Below are 25,520 nucleotides of genomic sequence, written 5' to 3'. Positions count from 1 at the left end.
CAGGGGGTTAGGGTAGCGTCAGAGGTCAGTGCTTACCCCACACTTGCTGAGAGCGATGTACCACCATCTCTCCCTGACCGAGCGGAAACTACGACCGCCCACACAGCTCAGAACCTCCTCGTTGCCGTCTCCCTCCACCTGAGAGAGGAAGAGAGAGAGAGAGAGAGATGAAGAGATATAAAGAAGTGCAGTGTTGTTATCCGAAAAGGCATCACGTTTTACCTCTGAGACGCCCTGAATTATCACAGAGCTGGAGACTGAAATACAAAGATGCAGACATATTTCACACCCCCGATATAGCCTGAAATGTGTCAACAAAATCCACTAACAGCCACAACAACAGAGTCACTCTGGCAATCGCACTTCCTAATGTGATAAACAACCACAATGTGTAGCTTATTGAAAAAGAGACTATGTTTTTTTTATTTTAAAGAAGATCTTACTGAAGAAAAGATCTTTTGGGCCTTTTTTTGTTTGTTTGGGATGCATCATCAAGAGTGCAAATGTGTGGATCAGGAAATGTTACAGAAACACATTAGAGGCCATTAGCTGCCTCCATCTCTCTTTTTATGCTTTTTTTTAACCTCTTTTATATATTTGTGCAAAAGGAGTGATGAAAATAAGCCCAACTGTGGGGTTACAGAATGAATTAAGTGGCTCTGTAGTGTATTTCTCTCTATTTTACAACACAAAGAGAGACAAGGTCATTTATAGATACAGAATCCATGTGTTAGATCCTATAGATCTTGGATCCTTAAGGACTGGATACTGCTCATTATTCTTGTGTGGATGTACAGCATATGAATGTGTGATTTTGTGTGTTCTTACCACACAGCCAGACCAGGTGTAGCGTGTTGTTAGGTTGATGACCTGGTTGTTCTCTGGTCTCAGCACCGCTTCTTTCTGGTAGCAGTTCTGATGACATAACACACATTATGATGAAAAATGGACAACTCAGGGTGTCTGATCAGTATAAGTCATCCTCACTAGTCTTAACTCGAATTACAAGTCACTTTAACTAATTAACAGGGATTGCAATGATTAAATTCCAATTAATTTTGCAATAGAGGAGGAAGAAAAAAATCGATTCTTAGATGTATCGTGATGTGTAATAATTTTAAAATGTAATAGTGTGGAATAACAGGAACAAAGAGGTGGACACGAGTGCCTAACAGCAAGATTTAGATTACCAGTTGTTTATCTGTGAAAAAGGACATTTTTTTGTTTGTAATTTCAGATAAGTTACAAGGAAAGGATGCTACTACCTTTGGTTCAGTGCAATTGCAAATTTCCAGTTTACACACATCTTCAATTCTTAAATGATTATTGATGAATCAAAATGCATCAATAATCATTTAAGAATCAAATCGTAGCCCTATGAATCCAAATCAAATCATGAGGTGCCTGAAGAGTCCCACCTCTATTTTGCAAGTACTGTTTTCAAGTACCAGTGTTTACCAGCGTTTTGATTTTTGAATCAAAGGATGCCAAGCAAATTAGTTTATGGTGCATGAGTAAGTTATGATTATGATCATATCATAAAGACTAAGGATGCATAATAATATGTGTATATCAGAAATAGAAGATATAACTGGTATAGGCAGAAGATGTTGCCAAATCCATAATTTTGGCTATAAAAACCTATCAGCTGTAAATATTGGCCATTTGTGCAAAAAAGTAAGTGGAGTTTAAGGATGGACCAACAGACCTACATCAGATGAAATCTTTTTCTTTATTCATCATCATTCCTAACACTTTCAAGTCCATTCTAATGACAAACTTGTTTATTTGTTTATCCTCAAACTAACTTGTGTGTTTTACAGACTGAAGTTTAAGGTCTTAACTATATCTAAATATTGTGTCAATATGGATGTCAGCTAAAATTGATATGTAAATATCAGCATATCGAATGTCGGCCAAAAAATCCACTATCATGTATGCCTATTAAAGGCTGTCTTCTTGATATGATTGATTATTGTGTTATTTTGAGAAGTACTGCATTGATACAACAGCATGGTCTAAACATTATTATGACAATTTGTGATGTTAAAAATAATAATTTCCACGATGCAGTGCGATGCAGCCGTGGACGATTCTGCATCGATGCAGAAGCAGCTCATAATTAATGCAGACAGATACTGCTTGTGTGTTTTCTCCCTTGCAGCTGTACCTACCAAAAGTACTCAAATAAAGACCTGTTTCCCCTCAAACAGGGCTTCTTTCAATGCATTTCATTGTGGAATTATATAGAAAATGGAGGATGCTCTGAATGACTTGTGATGCATCAGGATATTAATAATAGTAATTGAATCAAATCAGAACACCAGTCAAGATGCACAGCTCTGTACAAAATGACTTACTAAAATCCAAAGATCCCTAGTATTTGCCTTTGCCATTTCTGAGAGTTGCAGTTTGGTTACTTTCTCTCAGTGACCGGGCCAGTTAAGGTTGAAGTTTAAATGAGAAAAAAACGTAAAGAAACTGTTCTTGTTATGCATTTACTTTGATGTTTTTACTGTCTTAACAACCGGAACTTTACTTCTTTTTGGAAAAGATGGCTTTTATATTAAAAACCATAAGGAACTTTAAGCAGAAAAAACGACATTAACTTTACCATGGAAACAAGAACTTGTTAAAGATGAAAAGGGAAATGAAAATAGCTAAAGGGGATGGTACAAAGTTAAATATTTGATATCACAAGGTAATTGCTTTGACTTTTCCACTGAGCTGTCTGGAAGTTTTTTAAACTGAAGATAGAAATAGAAGAGTGGAGTCCGTATTTTCCAACACTGTAGGAGCAGTGAGTGGTAACAGTCTGCAGCCCTGCAATTATAACTACAGTGCCCTTAAAGGGACAAAACAGCTTAATGCAGTTAAAAAAAATGCAATGCATTAGTTTCTGACGTTAATCACATCACAAGTATTGTGTTGATTCTGACAGCTTTCCTAATTAGAAATGTATTTGTCAATGAAGGCCAGTAGTGCTGGTTAAATATTATGTTTGAGGATGGTGATACACCGCAGGATTTTAAGCCTGTATTTAGGCCAGATTGTAGGGACGTACCCTGAGTGGAGGCCTGCTGCAGATGATTATTTATCTGAATAATCCTCAAGTGTGTGGTGTCAACAAGGTTATTTTACTGCTCCAAATCACATCATAGTCTCTCAGACCTCATGATATTGTTTGATAGTATAAATATCAACATCTTTGATGTTTACAATTCTAGGTTGCAGTGCTTCTGAAGGAATGCCCATGACAACCACTGAGAGTGACTGACCAGGTAGCGTCACCAACAACCAGACATTGCATCCTTACACTGATTACAAACAAAACTTTACCTTAATTTCAGCCAGGATTTCATCTATATTCTTTTTCTTGTTTTATGATTTTTGCTGCAACTGTAATGCAAGCCATGACAGCCTTTTGTGGAGCGACAACAAGCTGAGGATATCAATGGTCATCTATGTTTATTTTTATTCTGAAGCCACATTTGATCATGCAAGATTCACTGAAATGTGAAATCTGCACTGTGATGTCACTGGCAGGTCGGCAGGTGTGTGACATCCAGGGGTCTGACGGTTGGGCTGAGTTGTTAGTGTGTATTCTCAGAGGATTGTAAAACTAATACTTGTTTGTCTGTGGTCTCCCATGTTTTTATCATCAAGGTGTTTGGCCAGCCAACGCTAACAAACCCAACTGACACTTACAGGAGTTGTAGCTTCAGTTATTGGGTCTAATTTGTGGTCAATCAAGCCTATGACCATTCAACAGAACAATGTGTGACCACATTCAGCACAGGCATGGAGGAGTCAGATGCACTGATCATGAAAATTGGGGCCAATACTGATACTGATGTTAAAATAACAATTTAGCCAGGTGCTGTTATACTACTACCAATTTTTTTCAGCGTTTTTTAAAGATTCCCACCATGCCGACAGGTCCTCTTGTTTGACCATGAAAACAGATGCCCAATAAAAAATCTCTTAGGCACACAAGCCAGCATGAAAATTATTGGACAGAACAGATGCACATGAGCCACTGATATCTGCTGACATTATTTTTCAGTGGCAGAAGTTTATTAACAGGGCTGATACCAGTGTATACTGATGTTAAACTGATGCATAATTGTATTTCTAGTGGAAATAAAACTTTAAGGCAAAAGACTGGTGGCAGCCCACTAACATTAGTGACAATTGGCAAACTCAGCTGACATCGTTTAAGTAGCAAAGTGCCTCAGCAACATTTAAAAGAGCCAACAGCTGGAGACTGCAAAAACCTGTATACAACAGCAAATAAGTAGGTTACACACATCAGGGCTCTGGGCAGTATTTAGCTGTAAAAATGCTAAGATGTAGAATTTTTCTGAGTTCTCTCACATTAGGAATGATCAACTAGTCAGAATTTAAATTTCTATTTAATCTACCGGGATTTAGTCTCTGGAACATCCTTAAAATAAACATGTTGAACTGAAGTCCTGCTGTTCTGGATTTTCTTTCTCGCCTTTCTCTATTTTTTCTGATAAATAAAAAAATATATCCAGTAAAGCTCAGAAGAAGTGCCAGCTTCACTTTACACCTACATTTAGATGTATGCATATTAATAACCCAGAAGCAGCGAAGCAAGAGAGACTGTTTTTTAGTCAAGAAACTGATATGCATGTTTAATCAAACTGTAATTGCAATCTACTGAAGCTGCTGTAAGAGGAATTAAAATTGATATTTTGTGTCTCTCCTTTGATGGATTTTTTTCTGTGTGGCTGCTCAATGAATCTTGCTGCAAAATGGTGAATTAAAGCCACAGTATTTGATTCTGGGAGACTGACATAAAAATCGGTGTGAGAGCTGACAAATTGTGGACTGTTTTTAACTGTACCAGAAATGTACATAAATAATATCACATCTATCTGCCAAAAGATGTCAGCATGAAGAATGCACAACAAAAAAGTTGGCACGGGCCAAGAAAAAGGAGGATGTTCTATTTTCTGACAGTGTTTATTTGAACGTGAGCTGTTCCTGTTTGGAAAACAACACAAAGTAAGAGCTCAACTAGACACTTTAACATAGACACTCAATCTATTTTAATAATGTAACAATTAAATAATCAGTTCACTGCACAGATAAAAAGACACTGGGATGATTAATGCACACCTTTATATAAGTGAATGGATGGTTCCATCGTCTGCCTACAGAAAATGGTTGCATTATATATTATTTATAGGAGGTGAAAGCAATCTAATGTCGATTTTATAGACTGTATCATGTTAAAACTTACTGTACCAGCTGACAGAAGCACAGACAGCTGAATGCAACGAGGATTAAGGATTCATGCATGCTGCTCTTATAGCCAAGGAGAATATTAAATGAATCCGCTCTTGCTACTTTTAAAGCCGAAGATGTCAGAGTGAGGCCTTGAAATTATGGGATTAACCTGTGAATGGACATCGGATGGGACTATAAATGTGTGAATGTAGAATGTAGAAATAACTGAAGACGTAGACAGCACTACATCTAATATGTGGAAACAGATGCAATTTTTATAGTTTGGCTTAATTTGTGCTGAAGCAGGCTGAATTTGAAATAAAACGATGGCTATGAAGCTGCAGAGCTGGCTTTCTGCTTCAAGGGAGTTTGGGTTTGAAGTATTGAGTAGCCAATCATTTTTATGGGTGAACAAAATTAAGAGATTTCTTTCTTTAATGTAACAAAGTTTAGGGACATGTTAAAGACAAAAGTGAAGTTTTGATATTTTTAAAATAAAGCTGTAATATCACAGGACTTATGTTCTAGTTTTATGAGATAAAACTGAGGTATTACCAGAGCAAAGCTGTTATTTTGTCAACAAAAGAAGTCTTATGTAACAACATTATTGAAAAACTGTATGCTCTGGAAAGGCTGTGAGTAATTTTTTACGGTTTTAACTCTGATGAAGATGCAGTACGCATTGAAACGTTAGCCCTTTGCACCTTATTAAACTGCCAGAGAGACTTTTGCGTTCAAGTTTCTTCTTGGGGTTTCCTGTGATAATAATTAGCCCATTCAGTCATCTTTTAAACACAATTTTAGATATCAGATGAGCTAAAGCCCTCAAATCAGAGTGTGGAGCTTTTTGTGAAGTTATACTAGGACTAGGCTCTACAGTCTATATATTCATATCATTTTTATTTGTTTTTGTTTGTTTTTCTCCCCTGCCTGTTGTAGTTATGGTATTGTACTGTGGTATTACAAAAGTATAAGAGATTACATGTTTTTTAAAACGTATATTCAGGTGCTACAGCCTCCCCCCAAACAAGTTTGTGATGGCATACTCTTTTGTAAGTCTTGCTGTGTCTGTAGTTCTTTGTAACTACACCTGGAGTTCAAAGTTTTATTTCCCCCCTGCTGAGGTGTCAAGCTGCTATTTACATCATGTTTCCTGACGTGGTTCTTCACAATCAAAGCACTCAAGGAAAATACCAACAACAGACTTTAAGTGAACTTGATTTAACTTACACAGGTTAAGACTCTTAAACAATTATTTAACAATTATTTAAGCTGTTATAAAAATTTTTATCTGCAGCACTGGGCAAGAACAAAACATGCTGATGACTGGACTCAGAATGAGCTGCTTTCTGCCACATATCACTTTTCTATGCTAATGGTGGCGTCAGTAATGTCTTGAGTGTGCACTACAACATATGTGTTTGAATCAGTGATGACAGTGTTGCTGAAATCCACTCTAAAGCAAACGTTATAACAGTGATGGGATTAATACTGGTTTACCACCCACTAAGTTACACTTTAGTAAAGCTAACAAAAATAACTTCAAGAATATAAAACTCAGTTAATAGGTTTTCTATGTGATCAAAACATCTTACTTTGAATATAACTGTTGTATTCTCAAAATATTACCTCCTTGTTTCCCTAATATTACAACTTTATTCTCAAAATATTATAAGACAGTCTGTTTGCAGACCATTCATCTGTGATGGCCACTCTCACAGACCGTTCATCCGAGATGCTGTTTATCTCAGAATGGAAATACATGTTAACACTTTCTAAATAAAATTGGATTAAACTTCTGTTTAGGGTTAAGGTAAGGGTTAGGATACCAACAGTCAAAAACCTGGCTTGCAAAACCTGATTCCAAACTTTAGCTGGGTAAGCTACATAAATAACAGAGCTACATAGCTAATGTTTGCTACAGCTCTTCGTGTCAAAGCTAACTTAGCTATAGATAACAGAGCTTCATAGCTAATGGAGCTACGCAGCTAACGTTGCTAAAGCTAAGATCATGAAGCAGCTTTGTAAGCTACATAGGCACATTGTCTACATGGCCAAGTCAGCTTTAGCTACATTTGCAACAGCTCACGTTTCTAAGGCTAACTTAGCTACAGTGGCTCATGTCATAATGTTAATTACATAGCTAGCAAAGCTAAGATAGCATTAGCTTAATTTAACAAAGCTAGTTACTGTTCATGTAACTACTTCAAAAAACGTGCCTATAAATAATTTAATCCCAGATTAGACCTCTGACCTTTTTCTATGTTTTATCTATGATATGTTTCATAGTCCAAAATGTTTACAATATATTTATTCCACAAATGTAACTGCCAGACTTTGTTTATGAATATAGTTGAATTAAAAAATAAAATATAAAGATTTAAATACATTGTACCGGCAAAATATGGTTGCTAGAAATGTACAGTCTCAACAATTATTATTTAATGTAATAAATATGATAACTTTATTCTCTTGATATGAAGAATTCTTTCAACTTTATTTGCAGAACATTTAGATTTATTCTCACGTCATCAAGAATTAATTCACCACACCTTTTTGCCTTAATACTGTTTTTCTTTCGATTGCTTTTAACACTTTATCCTTATAAACTCATGGTTTTGATTCCAACTACATTTGGCCAGCATGGATTTAATAATCATTGAAAGCTAGCTGACTTTGTGCAGTTTAAATTCTTGTGTTTTTGAGTACCTGCCTGAAGAATAAAAAAATGTTTTACTATCTAAAAATCAAAATTTCTAGGATGAACAAAATGCAGTGATCTATGTGTGGAATATTCTTGCCTTCAGTTCATAAGGAGCAGCTTTACTTAACAGCAGAGCTCTCTGTTCACAAATATGGATTGCACCATCCTTGATCAGTGCGTGTATCATCAATAATAAATCACTGCCAGCAAGAGAAAGGCCTTTCAGGAACCGAGAGAGACAGCTTTGTTTTATTCTGAGCAGCGTGTGATCCTTTAGTTCAAGTTAAATGTGAAAATTATCTAAATTGGAGTCACGGGGCTTTTTCATTAAAGCACTGACACAAGATAAGTAAAAGGAGCCGTGTTTCTCTTTAATAATGGCCTGTCGAAAGAGATGATGCAGAGGGTGTCAGTATCTCACCTTTTCAGGCCTCTTGTACACAGCTGGCCACTGAGAGCTGTCATCAAAGTAGAGCAATATGTTCTGACAGCAGCGAGACTGCACAGAGGAGAGGCAGAGACGAAGAGAGAAAGAGAGTGTGGAGCGAGAACATAGATCAGAGGAGGCAGTGAGACGGTTTGAGATTTATACGACCAAAACTGTTTCCAAAGTCTGCAGGCTATGACAGTAAAGCAAGGCATGGGAAAAACAAGACAGTGTGGAAGAACAAAACAGACGTGTGGAAATATTGAGCAGGCGAGTGCAGGAGCATAAGGAGGGGAAAAAATGGCGAGGCGGATACAGCAGGGAAAGCCAGAGGAAGGCGAGAGGAGAAATAAAGACATGGCATCAGTTTAAAGGGGTGAGAGGAAGGAAAGAAAGTTAAGAAGCAGAGTGAAAGAAACTAGAGAAAGAAAGTATGAAGAAAGAAGGAAAAACAATAATGCTGCCAGAGAAAGAAAGTAAGGGCAGACTGAGGACATGAGTAAAGTTTATTTCAAATAAAAAGATGCAAACAATTGTGTGATAAAGACACAAGCAGCCACTTTCAGTGGTCCTACCTTCGGATAACGGAACCGGAAGTCCAGGCGACCAAAGTCTGTGAGAAAGCAGAAGCGTGTGAGGAAAACCCAGTCCTGTAGAGAGAAAGAGATAAAAACAAAAACAAAACTAAGGTTAAAGCAAGACAGAAACAAGATTAGTGTTTTTGAGATACTGTAAGTGCTTATGTCAGCAGTAAACTTATTTAATGTGGCACTGTTCAGAATCTAGGTTACTAAGTGCTTTCCAACAACAAGAAGTTAACAACAGCATCTATCTTTTGCTTCTTCCTTGTTGTAAGCATTTCAAGAAGTTGTATCCCATTACAGTGCATAAGAAGAAGACAAATGCATACAGTAAATGCCAAAGAACAAACAATAAAGCATTGAAAAATTGAAACACAACAATCTGCAGAAAGAAAACAACTGATAATAAAAGAAAAAAAGGTTTACATATGGTTGCTGTTTCAGTTGATCTAAAACTTCATATGAGGCTTTCCCATTTCATGCCTTGGCTCTACTTGGTTTGACTCGGCACAGCAGCCCAGCGCAGCAGGGGCTCTGCTTTTCCACCACAACTGAGCTACATGTTTGAGGGCGCGTCTAGAGCTGATGCCCTCCTCTTTCTTATCCACAGTCTGATCTGATTGACTTTATATCATTTTAGGCAAAATCAAACTGTAAACTGACTGCGCCGCATGCTGCTCTTTTCCCATTCTCTTTCTCTATCACTCTCTCTCTTTCCGTGATCAATAAACGAACAATAATTCACATTTATCAAAAAGAGAGAATTTTCCTGCATATAAGTTAAAGAACGGTTTTCTGATGATTGATTTATGAGTCTCTAGATTGCAGAAAATGAACACAATCATATTTTTGGATTAAGTAATAAGAATGGTATGCTTTACTAGCACCAGTTAATAAATTAAAGACTAACTATATCATGGGCTTTAAGAAGGAGAAAGGGTCCTCTGCTCCTGGTTTGTTCTGATCTCACTCATCAGTATGTGAACTCCGTGACTGACTATGGCTAGTCTGCTCTAAAACAGGACCATTCTGGCACAGCTCAGCGCGGCCAAACTAGTGATGGAAAAGCAAATCAGCAAGGCTTGGTTTGGCTCGGCACGGCCAAAAGAAAATAGTGGAAAAGCTCCGGTAGTGTACGTCTTGCTAATATCTGATACATTTAGGTGTGGGGATGCCATGTGTTAAGTGTTAAATGACAATCAAATGACATTTTTGCGCTCTTGTTTAGCACCAACAGATTCATGTGTGAATATACGTATACTTCTTATCACCTGTGCATATCCTTACATAATCATATATAGAGCGTTATGACCACAGTTATTTTTTGTGTTTGTTATTTTTTGCTGTGGTTCTGTTTAATTGTTGCTCCAAGCTGGCTGTGCCTGCTATATGTGTGTGGTGGTTTTTCTGTATTTTTTTTTATAACCAGGTGTGTCATGTGCCAAAGATTGGTTGGCCAAGTCCCACGGTACGTGGGTGATAGGCTGCAGAGGAGATGTAGATTTGTCTGGTCATCTCTCCCTTTGACTACTTTTGTTTGTTATCTGAACTTGAAGTGTTTCTCCCTGAGGTAATTTTCTCATTGTTCTAATGTTCATGTGAACTTAAATTAACTGTGTAAATTATCTCTTTGTTCAAACTTTGAAACTTGGTTATCATGGCTGCTTGAGATTTGAGTGATAGGCCTTTTCAATGCTGCGTTCTGGCCACCCCTAGACACAACAAGAGAAAATACAAACACACTTAATACTATGTTGTCATCTTAGTCTTCACTTCTTTCCAGAGGATCATTACAAGTATTAAGCTTTGTGTATTTCTCCCATAATTCCATCTATCTTTAAACATATGAATCTGGTTTCTGATTCTTATTTTAATTTTCCCATCATATAAACAGTATTTTATTTACAAGACCTTCCCTTTTTGTCTGCCAACTCTAACTGGCAGACAAAATGTTTCTGTAGACCTCTGAGATTATTTTGCTGCTGCCATCATGTGTTACATCAATGAAGATTAATGAGCCCATCCCAGAAGAAGCCATGCAAGCCCAAGCCATGACATTACCTCCACTGCGTTTCACAGACGAGCTCATACATTTGGGATCATGAGCAGATGTATTGCATGTCCTGCAATGTGACTTATACTCATGCACATAGTTCAGTCCTACTACAGCCAGAGTACCTGGAGAGAACCCACACATGCACAGGGAGAACATGCAGACTCCATTCAGAAAGGCTCTGTCCGACCAAGATTCAAACCAGCCAAAATGAGAGCAAATACAAAACCAGCATGAATCAAACTCAAACATACAGAGATCAGAGAAGTACAGTCACTCTAAAGCCATTTTTAAGTGCCCACAAGTATGTTAACATGCTCCTAACAGACATCTCTTCTTTTACCACATTTACCATTAAAGTTAAGCATGCTAATATATAATATAACAGCACCTCAGTATTTGGTTTTACAATTTCTGCCCTAATCTGATTTCTTTAAGATTTTTAGGCTACTCTGCAGCAGCGGGCCACTCCTTAACAGATTAAATTCAGTCCAAGGCAAGAAGTGTCACAAAAATAATGCCAAACGTTAGCAGCCCTTCTCTCTTGGCAGGATAACTCAGAACATCATCCCACATTACCATGGTAACAGTCAGTGACACCCTGAGAAAAGCATGGCTTGCACTTTCTGGTTCGATAACAAAGTGGAGCATGCATAAGCGAAGAGAAAGACGTTTGGAGAAACCACTCCGAGCAGGAAGAAAAAAATAAAGCAGCAAGGAAATAGTAAACTTATCTCTCATTTCTCTACGGAAACTTTCCTGGCCTGAGTGATGTGAGCTAAAGTAAGAAAAAGCCTGCTCTGTGTACAAACCACACTATCTTAGTTCAAGTCTACAAACTTTGCAGATGTTGTGGTAGGTGGGTATCAAGTATCAATACCATTACCAGTATTGCATTTGCCTTTAAATTGATTTTTTGCATCACTATCATTGCCATTTTAAATACATGCATCAGCTAAACTGATGCCACTGACAGCTCAACCTCCCAACCTTATATAGCTTATAAAAACTGTCAGCATGTTTTGCTCTAACTCTTTGGTGCAACGTTAAGTTTTCTGCAAGTTAAAGAAACACGAGGCTCTCTGTCAGTCTGTCTGGGGCTTTAACACAGACTATGGGCTGAATCTTACTGACTCAGTTTGTCTTAAGTGCAGTGCTGTAGCAAGTTACACCTGCATTACAGCGACTTAAACACCTGCTTAAAGGAGAAGTTTTATCTAATGACTCAATTGTTGTGAATCCAAGATGATTCAAAGTAGTGGACTGTGGCTCTGATAGTGGTCAAAGATAGGGGCTGTAAATACTGTAACTACCTACTCACAGATGATTGTACTTCTGCTAAAACTCATTCAATTTCATAATAATTTGATAATTTGGTTACTAACAAATCCTTCACAATAGTCCCTGGTCGTTTCAACGCTTTTACCTTGAAACTACGTCACAAAATAGGCTGTTTTCAGTAACAGCTTTACAAAACTCAGCAGGAGAGGAGTAAATCTTCAGACCACATAGATTCAGTTACAAACCACAACATACTACGAACCAAACCCAGAGAACCATAAAAGCATCTTTCTGTGATCTTGTGCACAGTCATGAGTTGAATGCACCATTACAGGCTTGTTTTAGGAATCATAGAACTTGAACATGTAGTTAATGCTGTGATCCAATGTTATTTTTTAATACCACAATATCATACTATTGCTGCAGAAAACAAAGAGAATACTGTAATACAGATATCATCCACCTCTGGGTGTTAGTAAATGTTATAATAGATTTTCAAAAACGGCCCATGTCACTAGGGATGTGCACAATTAGCCAGATAATGGTAGAGTCAGATCCCTGACCAGAATAACTATCTGGTTACTTAATAATATTTTTTTATTTGTTCTTGCCTACAATCCCAGTCAAATGCTAAACTGTAAAGCCCAAAACACACTGGTACCATCCAACGCGTGTCAAAAACGATTGCCCCCCTTATATTCTATGAATAAATCCACGACAACGGTGACCAGACATGTGTGGACGCGCCACACCACTGCTCTGTTCCCAGCATGGTCACGACTAGTGGAGCGTTTTCCTGAGTGAACAGCTTTTTTGCCCATCTCACCTGCTGTAGTAGCAGCTCTGTTTGAGAGCAAAGAATAATAAATGTAGCACCATCTTTTTGTTCCAGGCATAGATTAAGATGGAGGCTTAGGCTGCTCTATCTAGCACTTGGCCATGCAGTGGCTGGTGGGGAGCTTGGCCACTGACATGCAGCTGCCGGTGTGTGCTAGGTACGGCAACACGACGTAATGCAACGATCCAGCACTAGTGTGTTTAAGGCTTTACATGAGTTGCCCAACTATCTGTGTTTAATAGCTACTACCATAATCCTTTTTAACCTAATGTAAACAATGATGAACCCAAAGCACCAATCTGTCTTGTAGGAACAGTGTGGTTTAGCAATTTATATCCAGAAATTAAAGACAGAGTTGTATTAAGGCTGTACCAGATTATACTCACATACACTATATTGCTAAAAGTATTCACTCACCCATTCAAATAATTGAAATCAGGTGTTCCACACCTGGCCACAGGTGTATAAAATCAAGCACCTTGGCATGCAGACTGTTTCTATAAACATTTGTGAAAGAATGGGTCACTTTCAGGAGCTCAGTGAATTCCAGCGTGGTACTGTGATAGGATGCCACCTTTGCAACAAGTCCAGTCATGAAATTTCCTTGCTCCTAAATATTCCACAGTCAACTGTCAGTGGTATTATAACAAAGTGAAAGCGACTGGGAATGACAGCAACTCAGCCATGAAGTGGTAGGTCACGTAAAATGACGGAGCGGGATCAGCGGATGCTGAGGTGCATCGAGTGCAGAGGTCACCCACTTTCTGCAGAGTCAATCGCTACAGACCTCCAAACTTCATGTGACCTTCAGATTAGCTCCTCTTAGCTCCTCTCATTGATGGCTTATCCAAGACTACTTCTGCTAATTAGCCAGGACATCCCGAGCATTAACAGCCAGTTACGTATGAAGAGGAGAGACGGAGCCGTCGTTATCAGCTCCAGCGGTCTCCGTCGTTCTGCACGATGTGATTCTGTATTGACTCCAATCCAACTTTATCTGAGGATCGGTCATAGGTAGATTTATCGAAGTCCACTACAACTCTGCTCGGCATAAGCTTCCTCTCTCTGCTGCTGCATCGGTGTTTACGACGCTCAGCTATACATTTCCCTGTGTTTCAGCCTCTCCATTACTCACAGCTATGACACAAAATCCCTCCATACCGCTGATGATATTAATCCTTTGGTTAGCCAGGAAAACCTCACTTAGATTAAAATTCTGCTTTCCGACAATGTTCTGGTCAAACTTTTCCAGCATAGTCTCTAGCAGTACTGCGCATGCTCAGAGAGAAGGCTTGGGTTTTACGTCATCTTGCATACATAATTAGCCATGTGCTTGCCGTTTGAAGAGATAAACAACTCCAGCACCGCAGGACAGTAGATGTAGTCAGATCAGGCTACTTTTAGTTTATATTAACGCATTCTTGCAACATATATTGTAGGTTACACAAAATATAATCTGCAAGCATTCAGTATTTACTTATCTGGTCATTTGCATGTTTTCTGCTGGACATTTTGACCGGTTATATTTTTATCCGGACTTCTGCTCTTTTTACTGGGTAATGCCGGCTAATGGAAATTCAGATATATATATGTATAACATTTCCCTATACAACAAAAACTGGTAACTATTGAGTGTGTTTCTCAATGATTCTCTAAACTGAAATAGTCCTACACCACACTCCGCTTTGCTCTTTTGCATCTCTTCATTCAATTTGCATTTTGGCAAATTGAGATTATGCATTGCACTTTTCGAGTACTTCTTCTGTTTACCCTCTCCCTCTCTCCTTGACTTAAATCGCCCCCGATGGGTAACATGTCTCAATGCATTTGTTAAAACCCACTCACAACGTAATGACGGTAGATATTGTCGTGCAGTGAAGAGTAAGACGTGTTTAGTCTCTTTATTAAATGCCAACATCAGACTGACTAAATTCCCTGTGATCGACCAAATTCCTAACGACCAATTAATCGATCATCAATTAATTGTTCCCATCCTTATTTGGGATGAATTAGAGCAGAGACTGAGAGCCAGGCCTTCTCACCCAACATCAGTGTGTGACCTCACAAATGCACTTCTGGAAGAACGGTCAAAAATTCCCATAAACACATTTCTGAACCTTGTGGAAAGCCTTCCCAGAAGAGTTGAAGCTATCATAGATGCAAAGGGTGGACCGACGTCATATTAAACCCTATGGATTAAGAATGGGATGTCACTTAAGTTCATATGTGAGTCAAAGCAGGTGAGCAAATACTTTTGGTAATATAGTGTATAACAGCAGCACTGAGTGAGGATATTAAGCACAGACATGTGAACGTTAACCTGCAAAGAAGACTGAAGGTCAGCAGTGCTAGCATTGCTAAAATTAGCTACATACTCCAGAACAACTTTACATAGATTGCAACCTGCCACTATGGCCCATCTTAAAGAAATGGTGCTCAGTTTTAACTTTTTCCTGGGTGCTTTTCCCAACTTTATACTAGTTGATGTGACATCATTTGCCAAGGAACGTCAGTACTTGTTACCCATGAATTCATAAAAATGCAAACAAAGTTTTGACATAATTGCTCAGCCAGTAATATTTGTTTTCTGAAAGCCTGCGCTTTTTTAAAACAGCAAAAGTCAAGGCAGAAAAGTGCAGAGGAACCGAGCAGCTCTGTAGCTTTGGCTCAATAAGAAATTTAAAACCAAAGCAATATAAGTCAAGTTTATATACAACACTCCTGTTTGTCAAGCTCATGACCTTGCAGTATAAAACCATTAAACAGTAATGTATTCTTGCTCTGACTTGACAGCTAAATACAACAAACCACATGGTCTGAATATCTGAATCCATTTAATTGATACTGAGACATTTTTCTGAACTTAAATAGTAAAGGACTGACTAAACAACTTGCTAAGAGACAGAAGAAATTATCCTGGGAGAAAAAAATCTGACAAGCAATAAAGAAGCGAAAGAGATGAGAAGTCGTAGCAGACGAAGTTGGGGTAAAATTAAAGAAAAGATGGAGGAGAATAAAAAGAAAAAATAAATTGAAGGCAGAAGAGAGACAGAAGTGGAGGGGGACGAAGTAGTGCCAGGAGGGTAAACTTCTAGAACGGGTAAACAGAGGGGGCATTAAGGGGCTGCTGAACACATTAATAAGGGAGAGAGTTGGAGAAGAAGAAAAAAAAAATCCATTCTTAATATAATTCAGCCATAAGCTCGGCAGCATGAGACCAGATAATAGTGCTGATGGTGTACTTCACTGAGCTTACATAACGCACTGCAGCAGCCACAGTATGGTGGCTCAGCCACTGGTGGTCTATACATATATATTATACTTTATATATGTCATATACAGCTGTGGGCCGACACACTCTCAAGATATGGATCATAGTGCTGAACGAAGCACTAACACCACATCACTTTTATACTGTTTACACACACTTCTTTATCTGGAGGCCTGCCCGGTGTGAGTACTCTCTGGACTGGAGCAGCCAGAATGAATGAAGAGTTTTAAACCAGAGTGAGACATCAAATCTTTAAGAAAAGTAATCGCTCGTCTGGCAAAATCAGTGCAACAAATGGCATTAAATTTATTCAGACAAATGACACTAGAGAGGGACCAGGGCTGGATTCGATTCAAAACCCAACATTTTTGTGGTAAATGCTGTTTAGTTGATGTGGAGTCTCACTGTGGGTTTCATTCTTTTTAATTAATGTAAGTATCTAAAGTGCTTTGTTAACAAAATGATTGTCGAACTACTAAAGCCTTTACATTTGTGAATGATGATGACATTTACAACTGATTAATGTTGAAGAAATCAAACATAAAAGTATTTTTGGCTCTAGCTAAAAGGACTTGGAGCCATGTTTAACTACTCGGTACAAATGCTGAATGAAAGCCTCACATAAGGCTTGGCACGCAAATACGCTTAACCTAGGATGTTCAGTTATGTTACATTCATATTCTTCTTTAAAAAACCATTTTCTCGGTTAATAGATGGATAATAAACTTCAAATATTCATTTATTTCCATGACCAAGTTTAGTTATTTATGCCAAAACTCAATTTTTAAGCAGAATAGAGACACAGTAAAACCTGGTGCATAGGACACACTTAAACACCCAGTTTTTTCATGGAAAAAGTTGGCTGCATTCTCACCAGTGACACCAGTGCACCAGTATAAATGCTAAATCATGCTTTCTTATGATAGCAACTGCAGCTGCCATGCAAAGATGCTGCAAACAACCTGGTGTAATAAAGAGTGCCAATTCACTGTGTCTTCCAGGCAGCCATTTCACTGCTTCTAGCGTCCTAATCAGAGCTTAGCTCGTCAGGTCATGATCATGCATTCAAAGACAACAGTGGCCCACTGTTCAGTAAATAAACCTTGTGAATTTCTGGTTTCTCTAAAGAAACTTCTTAGTCCAAGATCGAAAGTGACCAGCTGAGGTGGTCAGAGTGACCAGTGAGCTGTTAGTCTGTACTTCATAACTATCATGACTGTCATAGGCTGAGAGCTCTGCTACTGTAACAGTAGCTAGCAGAATTATGAACTCAGCATGGCAAAAACAGATGTACTAAAAAGGATACACAGCAGCACACACAAAAACAACACTTATTATGGACTGCTGAGTATAATGGAAATCATCAAGACAAGACACAGCATAAAATCAACATGAATAATAATACCATAAAATCAAGATAAGGCTTGCTAGGGTCAGTGTTCAAAATTTCAAAACTTTGTAGATGCTGCTGCTAATGCTACACCAAAGTTCCAATATTATTATTGATAAAACACGTGTTTTAATGCAAATGTTGTAAGAATTACCATGGTTATTTTTTTAGTCTGTGCAGGACTTGTTTAAGGTCTTATTTTGCAGCAAACCCTTACTCTGCAGAACATCAGTGTGTCATGTTTTTCAAACCAAAGAAAGCAGGCTTTTTACAACCTTGTGAAAGTAGTCCAAATAAAACAGTCCAAATGTGATCATCCCTGAAAATGTATTAAAACAGACATTATCCCTAGTGCTGCACAACACGCTTTTTTTTTTTTAAACCAATACCAATAAGAACTGATCATTTTTTAATCGTTGATTTGAAAAAGTACAAGAAGGCCCTTTGGAGGATATTTTTCGTAGGAGCCCAAATCCTTAAACGCCGCAGATGTCTGCTGAGCCGTCCACATATTCAGTGTTTTGCATACATGTCATGCATATTTGTTTTAAATAGAAGAAGGAAAATATAAATATAAATGATGAGCTCACACCAAACAACTGACAGATTAATCAACCAACCGAGGTAATAATCGATAGATTAATCGATAATAAAATAATCAATAAGGACAGCCATAATTTGTAACTAATTCTAACTGACGTTACCTGTGCTTTACATCAAAGAACAAAAAAACAGTTCTGACCTTAAACTGTTATTTATTCTTTTTTTAAACAAGAACATTCTCTATAAAAACAGGAAATTTTCAATTAAGTGGAGTACATTTCCTAATTAAAAATGAAGGAACTAAAAGCTTGCTTCAAATAAGTCTACAGATAACACATCAATGACAACACATTGTCATGTTTAATAAAAGAAAAGTTGTGGAGATTTGGTGGACAGCTGTTATTTTTATTCACCAGTCAGAACTGAAAGAGACCTGATGTTTTTCATAAAGATTCAAAAATGTGCATTAACAGAAGTCATAACAATTAGGTAATAATTACATAAAATAAGAACATAAAGTGCACCATTAACACAAAATAACAGTGTTGTCTGTGGTGTTGAATTAACGGTGTTGTTGATCTGACTGAATGCAAGAAATGCACATCAACCGGAGCAGGCAGGAAAATGTCTGAGAAGTAGCTGTGGATCCGAAGACTGTTGGACTGATTTTGCCATTAATAGTGTTGCCTTTTGGTTGTCTCTGGCAATCTTTGCAGTTTTCAAATGACTGCTTACTCCGTATCTTAACAGCATAAAGGCCGGCTTGGTGATAATGCTAGCGGTGATAATGCTTGCGGTGATAATGCTTGCGGTGATAATGCTAGTGGTTACTGCTTTTTATTTTGTTAATAGTCCACCTTTAGGATCACCTTCTCTTCCCTTTGAGATCTATGTGGAGCATGTTTTACAAACACTTTTGCCTTATCCTCCTCTGAAACACTGAAAAACTCCACCAGTGGCACCGTTTTTTTCAGCGTGCTTTGCATCTCACTGCTGCAGCTTCTTCTTCTTCTTCTCTGGGGTTTTAAGCAGCGGGTCACATACCGCAACACCACATACTGTTTCAGAATATTTAGTGTCCTGAGTAATGAAACAAACGCCTTTATTATCAGTGCAATTTATCAGTTAATATTTTATTATTGGAATAAGAAAAATACATAAAATATATCTGTGAGATTGGCTGATAATTTATCAGTCCCAATAATTATTGTGCATTCTGAATAATCCTTATAACTGAACCAATCAGTCTGGACACCATTCAGTCCATGTACACCGCATTCTACATTATTATGCAAATGACGTTTTTCTCTTATTTTCCTAAATATTAACACAAATGACAGTCAGAATATTTTTCAAGTCTTTAGCTGTTAGAGCATAATTCAAATGTTTTTGAACAAACTTCATAATGATAACCTTTTTTTTTTTTTAAATAAAAACCTCAAAATGCACTGTTCCACGTTATTAGACAGGCCACAGGTTTCAAGCAATATGGGAAAGAAAAAGGATCTCTCTGCTGCCGAAAAGTGTCAAATAGTGCAATGCCTTGGACAAGGAATGAAAACATTAGATATTTCATGAAAACTTAAGCATGATCATCATACCGTGAAGAAATTTGTGGCTGATTCAGAGCACAGATGGGTTTATGCAGATAATGAGGAAGGTTTCTGCCCAACAAATTCATCGGATTAAGAGAGCAGCTGCTAAAATGCCATTATAAAGCAGCAAACAGGTATTTGAAGCTGCTGGTGCCTCTGGAGTCCCACCAATCTCAAGGTGTAGGATCCTCCAGAGGCTTGCAGTCGTGTATAAACCTACTATTCAGCCACCCCTAACCAATGCTCACAAGCAGAAATGGTTGAAGTGGGCCCAGAAATACATGAAGACTCATTTTCAAACAGTCTTGTTGACTGATGAGTGCTGTGCAACCCTGGATGGTCCAGATGGAGGAGTAGTGGATGGTTGGTGGATGGCCACCATGTCCCAATGAGGCCAGAATGTCAGCAAGGAGGTGGTGGAGTCATGTTCTGGGCCAGATTTATGAGGATAGAGCTGGTAGGCCCCTTAGGGTCCTTGAAGGTGTGAAAATGACCTCAGCAAAGTATATAGAGTTTGCCTGTTAAGATGTTTTTGATTGAAATAGCTTTGATTTCAGTGAATATGACCTCCTAATGCTGCAAATTCAACAAATGACCGTTTTCAGTTCTTTACAACCTATAAATTCTTTTAAAACTCTGTTGTGCTAAATAATGTGGAACAGTGCATTTTGAGTTGTTTTTTTTTATAATGGTTATCATTATGAAGTTTGTTCAAAAACATTTGAATTATGCTCTAACAGCTGATGACTTGAAAAATATTCTGTCATTTGCATTAATATTTAGGAAAATAAGAGAAAAATGTCATTTGCATAATAATGTGGAACGCGGTGTATGAAAGAATATTTCTTAATAATTATATAATTTTGTGTGGGCAGCTTTTGCTACGAGATGTCAGCTTGTGCTAGAGGGAATTTCTCACTTTCCACATATTTTATAGAACAAACAATCAATAATTAATGCTGAAAATTACAGCTTATTAATTTATAATGAAAATAGATGCAGGCCTTCCAAGATTTAAATTGGGACATTATCTAGATCAGGACCTAAAAAGTAGTTTTTGATTAATCCTCTCTCTAGTACTGTAAGTTATTCTAATATGATAACAAAACAGGCAACCAAACAGGCTCATTTCTCTTTTGTCAGAGCACTTCATTACACCGCAGATTTATTTCACAGCATTGTACAATTACATTATGTATATGCAACAAAATCCCCGATGATATGGTCTCTGAAATTAGGATTTGCTATTATTCTGATGAATCTCCATGTTCTGGTTCTGAAATAAATTATACTTTTGAAATGTTAACGCAAGCAGAACAAAACATAAACACGCAGAGTAACAACATGTCCACAAGAATCTGTTGCACTCTCTTCTTTATTAGATCGAGCCTTAAGGTTGGTGTATTATTAATTCTTGATCTCCACCCAACCACAAAGCTCCCCATGCGCCATTATACTATAATTACCTCTGCCCTCTGTTCTCCCTACATAAACAAGCACGGTAATTTCTGTGCTGAGAAATAAAGTGCAACCAGAGAGCAGTGTAGCGTGGCTAGCACTGCTGCCTCCATATATCACAGAAAACAAAACCGCAGCCATATTTCAGCCGCCGCCAGTCCGCTTCAACCCCCCCGCCCCCCGGAGCCTCTGGGTTATAATTCATGGCAAACTCCAGAAGTCACTGAAGCCGAGACTCACTCCCACCACCGTGCGTCGTCCCGGGTGACGCTTACTGACCCACAGATGAATCCCTTGAGAGGAAAGAGGGGTGGTCTGGAGGGATGGTGGTGTTTTTAGAAGAGGAGGGGGGTATCATTTAACTCACAACAGGCTGTGAAAGGCCCCCTTGTGAAACACATAGACCCCATGAGCATCTGTCACACACTTACAGCACGCCATAGATGGATGTAACAAACACACACAAGCCTTCACTAAAGTCAGCCCCTGTTTTTCATTATCGTCATAGCAACCACAGCATGCCTTAGTTTGCAGCTGCCATAGAAACATCAAAGGGCCAAGCCATCCATTGAAACACTCACAGTGAAAAACTCTTATTCTGTCCCTCTCGTATGATCGTCCTTCACTTCAGCAGCTAAAGCTCAGCAGTAGTATGACCTTCAATCCCTATTCAGTTCAGGTTATCAGGTAAATTTCCAGCCTGATATATGAGCTAATGCCTAAAGATTCAAACACAGTGAAGACTCAGATGGCTCAACTAAAACAACTTTCTACACTGTATTTAAAGGGTCACCACCACAGGCTGTATTGGTTTCCACAGAGCTGTTGCTCAGGGATGGCGTCAGCCTACTGGCAAACAGCTACAATGCTCCTTTCTGTCAGTAGGAATGTGTGCGCTCAGACGTCTAAACATTTAAATGTCGTCAACCCCTCAAGTGAGCTGGAGATTTACTAGTCAACTGAATCAATGAATAATGCAGCTGCCAGCACCAGTAGGCACTACAGCCTTGGTGATGATTACTGCCAAACTGACATAATGCTCTACTACACAGATGTAAACCAGCACAGTAGACAGATGACACCTTGCAGCCTGCAGCAGTTTGGTAGTGTTTGGAAAAAAAAAAAAAAAAAAAAAGATGGAGATAAGCTGTCTGGAGGTTTGGCCAGGTTAAATTAGATTTTAACCATTCAACCAAAGTCATGTTTACTGGCACAAACATGTGAACATAAACCTCCAAGGTAGAAAGAAGCTGAGTGGTGCCAGAACTGTGGACGCTGTAATCATGATTAGCCATGTCACATAAATTCTGCTCAAATTCTGAATCAGAACCGGCTTTTTTTGGTATGTATGCTTATGCAACAAGGAATTTGACTCTAGCTAGCTTTGCTCTTGATTTACAGGAATTAAACAGTAAATATAAAAAATAAATGACACTAAAAAAGCATTTAAAAATATCAGATTTAAATATGTAAAGGCTCTTGTTAGGTATTTTTCTTGTACATACAAGCCCATGTGCATTGATGGTACAGCTGTAAAATGTGCAAAGGGTGCAAGTATGCTGACTAGACATGACCATAACTACAAACTATATAAGGATGTGGGCAGATTTCAATAAGGTAGATAAGATAAATTTAAGTTAGTTGACATTAATACGTGAAAAAGTCGATCAGAGCAATATCTTTGACTGTTAATTGTCATCAGAGTAACTGTGACTGTTGAGTGGTCATCATGGTAACTCTGTGAATGTGAATAACAGGGTCATGTTTTTTTTTTCCAGTTTTTCATGGATAACTGTTTGGCGCTCATGTTTACATTGGTACATTGTATTTCCCAATCATACTATAATTTGCCCCAGGGCAGAGGTGTTTTAGTCATGCAGACAATTAATACATTTTACTTTTTACTTTTACTTTGATGGTGATCATCAAAAATTATGAGACAAGTTAAGAAATGATCATTTTTACATATGATATTTTGGCACCCTAAAAGTAGATAATTGCAGTAAAAACACATACAAAACTTGAGTTTTGTGTTTTGGTTAGAAGAGATGACAGATGTGGACTATCAGACTTTAAAAATTAGGGCTGAACAATTTGGGAAAATAATCGGATTGCAATGTTTTTCCCCAAATATTGTGATCATGATTAAATGTCCAATTATATTTTAAGTTCTCCATTTTGTGTGTTTTTCATCAATTTAGCATTAATCATCCTATGTCTAACACAATATATGGAAGTTTAATTAAGGCTAAACAATTCTTTAAAAAAAAAAATCTAACTGCCATAATTTGATTCATTGGGAATGTGATGTGAAATGTTGTATTTAAGGGAATGTTGATTTTATGTCTTCTTCACTTTTGATAATACAAACACAAAAACAAGGAAAGTAGAATATATTTTGCAAAATATTCTAGAAGAAATTGGCACTCAAATGTTCACATGATGTGTAGACTATAACATCTCTGCCTTAAAAAATTGTGAACATCTAACCAATCCTACTTTTATGTTGTAATTTCATTTAAAAGTCTACAATCATCCAACAAGATCTGACAGTCTCCTCCCTTCAAAGAAGGCTTTCCACAAGATGTCTGAGCTTGACTGCAGGAGTTTTCTTCCCCTCAGCAACAAAGAATTACTGAGGTCAGACACTGCTGTTTTGTGATAAATCCTGGCTCGCAGTCGGCGTTCCGGTTCATCCCAAAGGTGTTTTGAAGAGGTGAGGTCAGGGCTCTGTGCAGGTCAGATGTTTCCTGAACAAACTCAGACAAAGATTTCTTTATCGATCTAGATTATTGTTGTGTAAAGGCACAGCACTGTTTGGCACAGAAGTGGAGACTAGGATGTATTTTTTCCCCAAATTCATAAAAAGATTAATGCTTGATGAAAATATTCATTATTTGCAACCATCAAGAGTGGCCTACATGCATTAATGCTAGCAACATATTTTTAGCTATAAAGCTGCTGGCAAAACTTTTTTCTGTTCACCCACAGAGAGAGGGCTAGATAGCTATAGTCAGTTCACTTGTTTTAAACATTTTCCAGTTGATCATCTTCAGACCAAACTAACTCTGACTCCAGCAAACTCATTTGAGGGTACTCATCAGATTTTGCATGCTCAGGCTTTTCACAGCTTTTTAGCATTTGTGCTCCACATAGAGATGTAACAATAAAACATTCACACCTGAGTATTGTGGCATCACATTTTCTGACATTAAACAGATTAATCATTTCAGAAAATGCTTTTTCTAGTCTTGGTGGGAAAAAAGTAAAGACGCTTTGTGTTTTATCACCGGGCCACTGGAAGTAATTTATAGTCTTCTTGGGGATGGATGATCAAATGAAGCTTTGCCTCTTTTTTTCTCTCCCTCTGTGCAATGCTGCAATCGTCCCCTATCCTCTCTCTCTCTTTCACTCATAATTGGTTTTGCAAATAATAATGAAAAATGATTATCACACAGGATCTGATAATGTGATGTAATGATATGTGTGCTTTAAATCTGATCAATATGGACTGTAAATATTTATTCACATTTTGTTTGCAGCTTAATCGCAATAGCTACATTCTGGTGTTCTGTGCTCAATTCAGTATCTCACAACATATTGAGTAATAACCTCCTCTATAGCTATTCATACTGTATTTGCAAATTCTTGCTAATAAATGGTACTACAAAGAAAGATTATACACAGATCTCCTAGAGGTGCTAGGCAATTCAAAGAAAGCTGCAGAAAAAAGAGGAATGCCCACACTAACCCAATAAAAAAACTATATTAAAGGGCCTCATTAAATCATTTGGTTTCATAAACTTTATTTGGCATTGAGTAAGTGTGCAGGCATACCTCTTTTTTTAATACAGGGCGCTACTCTCTATTTCCCTCCCTCTTGTATTGAAACCCCAATAGCAGCCAGGCAAAGCATACCCTTCAAAGGCCCTTTGAATTAGGGGTATCACACGTATATATATTTTACCAACTACATTTAAAGTGAGAGCTCATTTTAAAATAAAGATTGTTGCTGAGGCCATTCTCTATCATTCCATAATGCATCTGGGCCTCATCACTTTTCCTCTTGAAACCCCCAAACTCTCACGAACAGGTGTGCTGTGTCAAATCGATGGAGTTC

General features: G+C 37.9%; 1 protein-coding gene across 1 annotated transcript in view; it reads right to left on the bottom strand.

Annotated features, from left to right (window-relative positions):
• tmem145 (transmembrane protein 145) overlaps positions 1-25,520 on the bottom strand; it is an 84,430-nt gene that overhangs the window by 40,297 nt on the left and 18,613 nt on the right. The window contains exons 2-5 of the mRNA XM_041793683.1: positions 8,966-9,040; positions 8,385-8,462; positions 829-915; positions 37-138 (exon numbers count right to left, since the gene is read on the bottom strand). Coding sequence (XP_041649617.1) covers positions 37-138; positions 829-915; positions 8,385-8,462; positions 8,966-9,040 — 342 coding nt within the window. The remainder of the gene's footprint in view (positions 1-36; positions 139-828; positions 916-8,384; positions 8,463-8,965; positions 9,041-25,520) is intronic.

Source organism: Cheilinus undulatus, linkage group 8 (assembly GCF_018320785.1).
Source record: "Cheilinus undulatus linkage group 8, ASM1832078v1, whole genome shotgun sequence".
NCBI classification, from domain to species: Eukaryota; Metazoa; Chordata; class Actinopteri; order Labriformes; family Labridae; genus Cheilinus; species Cheilinus undulatus.
Note: the sequence above shows the minus strand (reverse complement) of the source record. Positions and strands in the feature narration are given on the sequence as shown.